Genomic DNA, 8960 nt, shown 5'->3' with positions numbered 1-8960 from the left:
CGGTTGTGTTTCTTTGGGTATATTCTATTTAGATGTAGTTACTTACAAGGACATCTTTCATTAGAGTGTGATTTTTTATTTTATGAGAAGTGAATATTTCTGTGCACCAACTCTGAGACATTGATTTTAATGTGAGATCAATGTGGTAAAGATCAACACAATAATAAACATGGAACTTCTTCACTATTGAGTTGTACTTTTGAGCAGAGCTTGTTTCAGGTGCATTAAAAGCATGACATGGTGATTCTCTGTCTGACTCTCGATGTGTCTGTCGCTCGGCCAGGGCGTCTCAGTGCTCCCTGGCTCTCGGCCGCGCTGTGTGTTTGTGCATCCCAGGACAGTTGACATTGATTGTGCAGGAGACAGACTGAGACACATTAGTACCCAGCTCGCTCCTGCCGCTGAAAAACACATTAACTGGCTGCATTGGGAGCCCTGTCTGGTAACCATGGCAAAGCACACAGAGAGAGGGGGTGGGGTGGGGGGGTTTAGACGGGGCAGTGGGTTCAGCAAGCAGTCTCTCGGGTTGTCTTTCTCAAACGCTCCTTTCCTTTCCTCCGGCCATGTCTGTCATTCTCTTTCAGTCTCTCTCTCTTTGAATTGACAGCCTCTCTCTCTCTCTGTCTTAGACACTTATAAATGCAATTTGCATTTGTCTTTTTCTTCCCTTGCATTCTTCTTATTGATCCTGACCTCAGCAATCTAACCTTACCTCTTACTCCACCCCCTTATCCAACTATCCTGTGCAACATATTCTGCCTCTGCCTTTATTTCTTGCACGTCTTTTCTTCCTTGTCAATAAGGAATTCCTCTGCAGAGCCAAAACCAGGCAAAAAATGTGTTAATAAATCAGCTGTTACTGATGAAGTAGGACAGATCAGCTTTTTTAATATTATATTGCTCAAAGTTAACATTTCTTACAACCAGTCACACCCTTGTAGGGCTCATGTTTTGTGAAAACTTAGATTATTCTACCAAGCAGGTTTTGTACATTTGTGGATGGAAATAGCTTCTGCTCTTACTTGGACTTTGTGCTAATCTACAAATCAAAGATTCATGTAGTTCAAGCATTCTCATGTGAAAGGTCTCTTGATACTTCTTGTTTTGCTTTTGAAATATAAAATAAACTACTAGAGCTACATCACTGTTCCTAAAATGAAGTCACTGTGGCCTCTAGTGGAAATAACCATGTTGAACAGTGTATCAGTAGAAGAAGCAGAGAATACAGGACCAAAGAGACTCAATATTGTTATTTATTAAGTCTATTGGAGAGTTGGGCATTATTACCTGACTTATGAACCAAACTTGTTTATGCTTATTTTTTTCTTCAATAAAAACCATGGTTTAGTTAATCATTTATCAACTATGATATCAACTATACTTTGGCTGAAGTTAATAAACGCACAATCGACATATTAACATTTGATCTATGTCTATAATAATAATTAGAATATTGTATTTATAAAGCGCTTTCATTCACAGTGCTGTGTCGTGATGTGTCGGTCATGAACGATTCGTTCAAAATGAACGAATCATCTGGGTGAACAAACTGAACTGAATCACTTACTGAAAAGAGTCGTTCATTTCTCAACTTTAATTGCGCTCTCCTCTCTCCCGTCTCATCTCTCTCTCACTAGACCGTAAGAGTCTCTCAAAGCCCGCCCTCCCTCTCCCTTCATGTCAGTGATACATACTGACTGAACCAACAGGACGGAGTCGGTCGGGAGCTCTGTGTCACTAAAGCCCGCCCCTACTTCTCCCTCTCATGTCTCCAAAATTGAAGAAGTAGAAAATATATTATTTAACATTTAGGTGTCGCGAAAATGTATGTGCTTTTTATAGCTGCTGTCAGTTTACAAACGGCTGACTGTTTTAACATCTACTAACGATCATGTTTCAGTCAGTACAGTGTGTGTGTGTGTGTGTGTGTGTGTGTGTGCGTGTGACTGAGGCTGGTGACTCGCAGTCTCGCTCGTTCACGTTCAGTGAAGGAACTGAACGAGAGCTCCGACGTGAATCACTGAACGAACTGAGAGGAAGAGCTCCGCATCCGAGTCACTCTCTTCCTCTTCTTGTACTGAACGTACTGAACAGAACGGTCTGAGAAAATAAACGTGATTGTTTTAGCAGCTTTCAGTTTGCAAACTGGAGCTTTATCCAACTAAATTCTCAGCTCATTGGCTTATTATTCACCACCGGCTGTTCTCAGTACGATTGTGAGCAGAACTAAACGTTCGGCCGTGTTTCAGCTTATTAAATTCTGATTCACAGACAGAGCTGCAGAGAAGTACTGAACGATTCAGTGAACGAATCTTTTGAACGAATCACTTTACTGAACTGATTCTACTGATTCAGTACACTGAAAAGAACTGCTTTTCACATCACTAGTGCTGTGCATGGTTCATAAAAAAGACAATTTAATAATAACTTCACTACACTTTTATTTAAAAAATAAAAATAAAAAAGGACGCAAAATCTTACTAAATATCTTAAGTAACTTTTACAACACCAGGGGTAAAATGTAATACAATATCAGAGTTTGATTAAATGGACATTTAAAAATAGGATTACCATCCAGACCGCCATAAATAGTGAAAACAAAGTTTATGTCTCAATGAACAGAGACAACATGTGTAAATTAATATCTATGTACTCTGGTCCGACAGTTGTGTTGAGCCTGCCAAATATACTAGACGTGTTTTTGTAGGCCAACCCGGAAATAGCATTCTCCTATGTGATTTTGGATCACTGCAGAAAATAATCTCTGTGGTAAACGCACGTTTCTGAAGCATAGGCGTTTTGTTCAGCAGGATAATCTTCACAGATGAACACCATTTTTATGATGTTTGAAGAGTTAATGCGGCCGACAGAAGTAAAAAGCTAACGTTATGCTACAAGCTAACTACACCACGGATTGTGACGTCACTACCGTAATGCTTCAGACGATCTCCGATAAACTGACGTAGCTTAATAAATAGTTTACTAACATAATATTCACCTTAACCTAAAGATTCAACCTACAGGAGACATCTCTGACTAGTGAGAGAGTTCCCGCCCTCTGTGTCCGGCCTGATGACGTTTAATGTCCCCGACAACCACTGTAGTCACATTTAGCCACTTGTTAGCAACCGCCTTTTTAAAGACGCCTAAAAACTTCAAAATTCACAAGTGTGGGTATTACTTAACGTAGTTTATGTGGTCTAACAAAACACCAACATGTCTTCTGCTTGTGTTAACCACAGATTCATTCAAAGTCCCTTCTGCTTCTTCTCTGGGATATTCAAAATCCACATTGAGTTTCGCGGTCAAACGCTAACTTACTTCCGGGTTTTAGGACCATTACCTGTGGTGCGCGTAGCAGGCGGAACCTATAAATGTAGGCAGCAGTTTCTTTCAGAGCCTGCTGAATGTCACGGACACCCGGAAGTGGTCGAAATTTAAACCGCCATCACAGCAACAATAAGAGGGCATTTTCTCACAGCGACGTGATTCTTTGATCAACAATATGCAAGCATCCGGGTAACATCGCCCTAAAGGCTTCTTTGAGGTAAACAGAGAAATGTGTTCATTGCAGTATTTACTTGCTCCTTGCCGATAGATTCTCTTTTCAGCGCCAATTGATTTCGGGGCTGGCTATTACCTGGAAAACAACATGGTTCATAGTCAGTCAATTTTTTAGGCATTTTATATTATTTTATTGTTACTAAAAAATATGTGTTTTAATTTATTGCATGTGTGTGTCAAAATATGCTGCTAAGGGATTTTTTTAAAATATCATTTGTTTGCATCAATGTTAATCGGACACATTGTGTTGTTCATCCAACTCAGCAAAATTTAAATCCAGAAAATAGACAAAGCCATGCAATACCTTAATTATAATAAACACGTAAAAAACAATGAAAATAATCAAATTATGACCAATATTGTATCAAGAAATGTTTTTGTAAATGCTTAAGGAATGAATGCTCAGATATTTAACAAAGTTTAAAACGGTTTTATTGCTTTTTAAGATTGTTTGGTCATTAATCAGATGATGTAACTGTAAACACATTTAATTTAGACATGCATAATGATCACATAATGTCCGGACAATAAACATTTGTTATAATTATAAATGCAAGACATTAAGTTTCTTTTACACATGGCTATTTAGATGTATTTACGTATTTGAGATGCCATTTTTCTTTAAATTATATGATTTAGTGACTGGTTATTAATATCCTTTTTTTTTTGTTAAAAAGAGGACTTAAACTAACAGTGCAATTAGTTATCATTAAATCTTTAAAAAAAACACTCTTGGATTTAATTTTGGGCATTTGTGCCAATTTAAGAGGCTGTATAGAGAAGGAATTTTAGAGCGTGATAGAGTGGGAAAGGAGCATGAAGTAGCCACTAGGCCAGCAGCGCCTCAATCTTTTTTATAATACATTTTTAGAAGCTCACACAAGACATCACCAACAAATGTGTTTTGAACTGTTAATTACATCGTTGCAGATTAATCTACACTAACTAAATTGTCTTTTTTTTAATTTATTTTTTTTTACATTTTTTAGCTCTCTTTTAAACTGTCACTTTGGAAAACATAAATTTTGCTCCTCTGCTTATTTCACAGAAGCAGTCAAATTGGGTACAGTATGGAAGAAGAAATAATCAGTGACGTGATGGAAAAAGGAGATGCTGGGAGCAACGAGGAAGAGTCTGGAGTGGGCGAATCTGGATTGAAGGAGGCTGACGCAGAGGGGTTTAAAGCGGAGGTGCCTGAAGTGGAGGAGGCCGACGCAGGGGATCCTGAGACTAAAGAGGCTGAGACTGAGGAGCCTAAACCTGAGGACGCCGAAGTGGAGGAGGCTGACGTGGAGGAGCCTGAAGCAGGGGATCCTGAGACTAAAGAGGCTGAGACTGAGGAGCCTGAAGTGGAAGAGGCCGGAGAAGAATTGTCAAACACGCGCCCTGCTAAAAGAGGGAAGGGGAAGTCACAGGGGTCAAAGAAGCTGAAGGTTAGTGTTACAGATGTTAACCTAACAAACCTGGTGTCAGGCATTTCCAATGGTGGGTCCCCACAGCCAAAGAGGGGTAGAGGACGCCCAAGAATCTCAGACACGAAACAAACAGAGCTGCAAGAATCAGAAGCTGACCAGACTGATGATCCTGTTAGAACTCCTAAGAGTCCAGAGAAAGGGTCCACAAATACGACGAGTAATGGGGACGGTGCTGTCGCAGACAGTTCCCCTAAGAAAAGAGGCAGGCCAAAAAAGGCTGTTAGCACTGAGACCACTGCTGGTGAAGTCTTACCCAATGGTGGCTCTAATGTGCCAAAAAAAGGAAGGGGTCGTCCTAAAGGAACCTTTAAGCGCAAATCAGAAAGTTCAATGGAATATGAAAAGAATGAAGGGAGTTCTGAAGAACCCAGAAAAAGGGGACGACCAAAAGGCTCTACTAGCAAGAAGCCCAGACTCGAGGAAGAGGCTGAAGGAGGTGTGGAGGAGGGGAATGACAGCGATTGTTCAACAAAGGGATTGTCTAATGGCAGCTTAAACACACCTACCAGAGGGAGGGGAAGGCCAAGAAAAATAGAAGTTCCGGAAAGTGTCAATCAACCGGTCAAGAGGGGAAGGGGTCGACCTCTAGGCACTTTAAACAAGAAAAAGCATGGTAAGGTGGGCCGGCCTCCAAAACTTCAACTCCTTACTCCTTCACGCAAACCGAAACGGGGTAGACCTAGAAACGGACCAGTGAAAAGAGGACGGCCCAGGAAGTACCCTACACCGTCACCCGAAGAGCTGAAAAAGCCAAAAGTGTGGAAGGCGCTGGGAAGGCCGAGGAAATACCCACGTGAAGATCCTCCTGAAGAGTCTCCACTTAAAATGAGCCCTAAAAAAAGCCGTGGTCGGCCTCGCAAGTCAGAGTCAAAGAAAGGTGCCCATTTTCGCATGAAATCTCCTGCAACGCCATCAACGCCTCACACCCCCAAAGACGAGACTCCAAGAAAAAGGGGCCGCCCACCGAGCAGTGCGAAGAGTGAAGCGGGGACCCCAAAGAAAAGGGGCCGGCCTAAAACGGTGCTTGACAGCGAACTCCCAAACTTATTGATAGAGACTGATTCAACTGCTGTTGATGAAAAGGAGATGAATGAAAACCTGGGGATGTCGCCCATCGGGGACTCAGAAAGTGAAGTTGTAATCCCGAAGAAAAGGGGACGCCCTAAAGGTGCAATCAAGACAAATAAAACTATAAATGACACAGCGCTTGACAGTGAACTCCCAAAGTTATCGATGGAAACGACTGATTCAACTGCTGTTGAGGAAAAGGAGATGTTGCCCATCGGGGACTCGAGCAACACAGAAAGTGAAGTTGTAACCCTGAAGAAAAGGGGACGCCCTAAAGGTCCAGCCAAAAAAAATAAATTCAGGGGTAAAACAAAGCTCGACAGTGAACCCCCGATCATTTCAGTAGATACAACTGATTCAGCTGCTGTCGAGGAACAGGAGGTGGAGTCGTCCACAGAGGGCAACATTGACCCTCCTACCACGCCGTCAACGCCCGGAAAACCCAATGACGAAACGCCAAGGAAAAGGGGCCGCCCCCCGAGCAGTGTAAAAAGGCAACTCACTGCCGGGAAGAAAAGGGGGCGTCCGAAAATCGGAAGTGAAATGCAGCTCGACCCCCATTCAGCAGGCGACGCATCTGCTGCTGGAGAAAACGAGGACGGTGCTGAAGAAATGCTCGTTGACCAGAACACGGGTTTGGAAGTTAGTAACCAGTCCTCATGACCTCCTTTTCCGACCAAAACAGCTGGTGTAGTAGTTGCTGTCTAAAACACAATCCTGTCAGTGAGAATTCATTCTTAACATTTGTCGGTCGGGTAGGCTAGATATCCTGTAGCTCTCCTGTTTTCCTGACTAACTTGTTCATGTTGTTTTATTGTTCTAGATATTGTTTAAGTTCTTAAACTACGTCATCTGAGTAAGCAGTAATACTTATACTCTTTTACTAGAACTAGCTTGTATGGTTTATTATAATAGGCTGATTGTTCCCATTTTTATTTGGCTTTCAGGTGTAGTGTTTGTCCGTTGAACTGTAAACGTGAAATGTGAGCTGGAGAATGACTCGGAGAGGGAGGAAAAAAATCACAGCAGTGAAACTATAAAGAGCTGAAGTCCTAACATCACTTTGGACTAGTGTCTGTCCCACCAGCCTCTGACACTTAAATTTATCATTTCGCATTTCCTAAGTCTAATTTTCTGAAGACCACCTTGGTTCCCTGACACTACTTTCATATAGTAGGATTAACTGGTATATGCTGGATGTGGAGTTTCATTGAATCAGTTCGCTCATAGTTTTGCTTAGCTGTTTTGCTTTTCCCCTTGCATCAAATCTGCAAACAGAACCTTGAAGTGATTCAAACTGCTTCATTGAAATGTACAACTAGCAGAAAAATACTTAAAATATGTTTTCCCCCTAAGCCAATCATCAAGAAACTACTGGACACATCCTGTGGTGTGCTGAGATGAAATGGAGTTGTCAGTTCATATTTCAATAATTAAAAAAATAAATTGGTGTCAAAAGCTAATCAAGTTAAATATTCAAAAAAATAATTACAAGACCAGTTAAAATTAAGAATCCCAATGCGGTTGTCTCTTCTGTGAAAGATGATTAGTTTTAATAGTTTGTGTAGCTTTACTATTATCACCTGAGGAGTGTCAAACATATTCATGTTGGCATTTCACACTTAAGGAAGTAGATCTTTCAGTAACTGGTTTATGCATTAGTCATGTTTTTTTCAATTTAATTTCATTCGTGCATATCCCAACATGTAAACATCTGTGTTTCTAAATGGGAGAAAAGGTGTCTTTTAGTCAACTTATTGAGCGCCTGAAAAATGAAATTTAGAGACTGTTTTTCTTTTGTTGCAAGAAGAAATGTATTCAAGCAACTATTTTTGACTGGTGATATTCTTTATAGGCATGCTACCTCGTCCTCATTGAACATTTCAGACTCTGTACGATGCTGCCTAGTGATTTGTCTCTGGTCTGTGTTTCTGCACACATTATCGTGTATATGAGAATGTGAGTTTGTGTTCCTTAACATAACAGAAGGATGGATCATCAGTATATTTCCAGCACTACTGCGCCTTGTTTTCTTTGCTATTTCTCTGTGGCTCATGTCTTTATATTTGTTAGCCTAAATAACCAGAGCTCTGAATGTACCATCAGTTTGTAAAACGCAGATCACTAAGTTATGTGGCACAGATTTTCATTTTTTTCTTTTATACATGCATTCCTCGACAGAACTCAACTTCTGAATTAAATTCCTTCCCGATGCTCACAGTAGTCACCCTGATGATTTTCTCCTCCTTTTACCATCGACTTTTGTGTTACCAGCTGTTTTTGAGAGATGTAATTTGCCTATTCGTTTAATGTTTGTGTAGCTGTGAAGCCTTTTATTAGTTGAAACAACTTGGGACTGTGTTGAGGTAAAAGTCAAGTGATTGAATTCACATCATAAGCATTCATCTACTTGATTTTTGCGCACCTTGTTTAAAAAATGGGACTTGTACATCTTCATTTACTGATATGAACTTTTTTTTTTTGGTTTCTGAATGCCAAATTGTTCTATTGTGTCAAGTCATATAAATGAATGTGAAAAGGCAAGTAATAGTTTTGAAAATTTCTGGCTTTTTAAGGTCTTCTTGTTTTATGTGGAAATGAGGATTTTGTGTGTTTTGAACAAGAAGTCCATTTGTGAAATAATACTCTTGAATTAAAATGTCAATCTTTATTTATGGTGTGATGTTTGTCTGAGTCCTGTTTGTTTTATGTTATTGTTGTGTGTTTTTTTTTTTTAAAGGTTTACATGATCTACAGACGATAATCAGCAGCTCCACCCTCACCAATCCTGTTCAGTGATTTTTATAGAAACATGAGTCACGCTACGACCAAGTCTATGTGTATTTTGAAAGA

The 8960-nt window shown here is 40.4% G+C and overlaps 1 protein-coding gene across 2 annotated transcripts; it reads left to right on the top strand.

Annotated features, from left to right (window-relative positions):
• The first annotated feature begins 3390 nt into the window (after positions 1 to 3390).
• On the top strand, positions 3391 to 8778 carry si:ch211-288g17.3 (neurofilament heavy polypeptide). 2 transcript variants are annotated; one of them, XM_020648567.3, is made up of 2 exons: positions 3391 to 3547; positions 4613 to 8778. In XM_020648567.3, the coding sequence occupies exon 2, from the start codon at positions 4635 to 4637 to the stop codon at positions 6768 to 6770; it is 2136 nt and encodes a 711-aa protein (XP_020504223.2). In that variant the 5' UTR covers positions 3391 to 3547; positions 4613 to 4634; the 3' UTR covers positions 6771 to 8778. The 2 variants fall into 2 exon arrangements, with proteins under 2 accessions (XP_020504223.2, XP_029136010.2); XM_029280177.2 differs by having other exon boundaries at positions 3399 to 3547; positions 4616 to 8778.
• Positions 8779 to 8960: the final 182 nt, after the last annotated feature.

Source organism: Labrus bergylta, chromosome 19 (assembly GCF_963930695.1).
Source record: "Labrus bergylta chromosome 19, fLabBer1.1, whole genome shotgun sequence".
Taxonomy (NCBI): domain Eukaryota; kingdom Metazoa; phylum Chordata; class Actinopteri; order Labriformes; family Labridae; genus Labrus; species Labrus bergylta.
The sequence above is the reverse complement of the archived record's forward strand: the minus strand, read 5'-3'. Positions and strand labels throughout refer to the sequence as shown.

Coding starts and splice junctions, on each gene's coding strand:
- si:ch211-288g17.3 (XM_020648567.3), top strand. CDS start 4,635: ATGGAAGAAGAAATAATCAGTGACGTGATGGAAAAAGGAGATGCTGGG.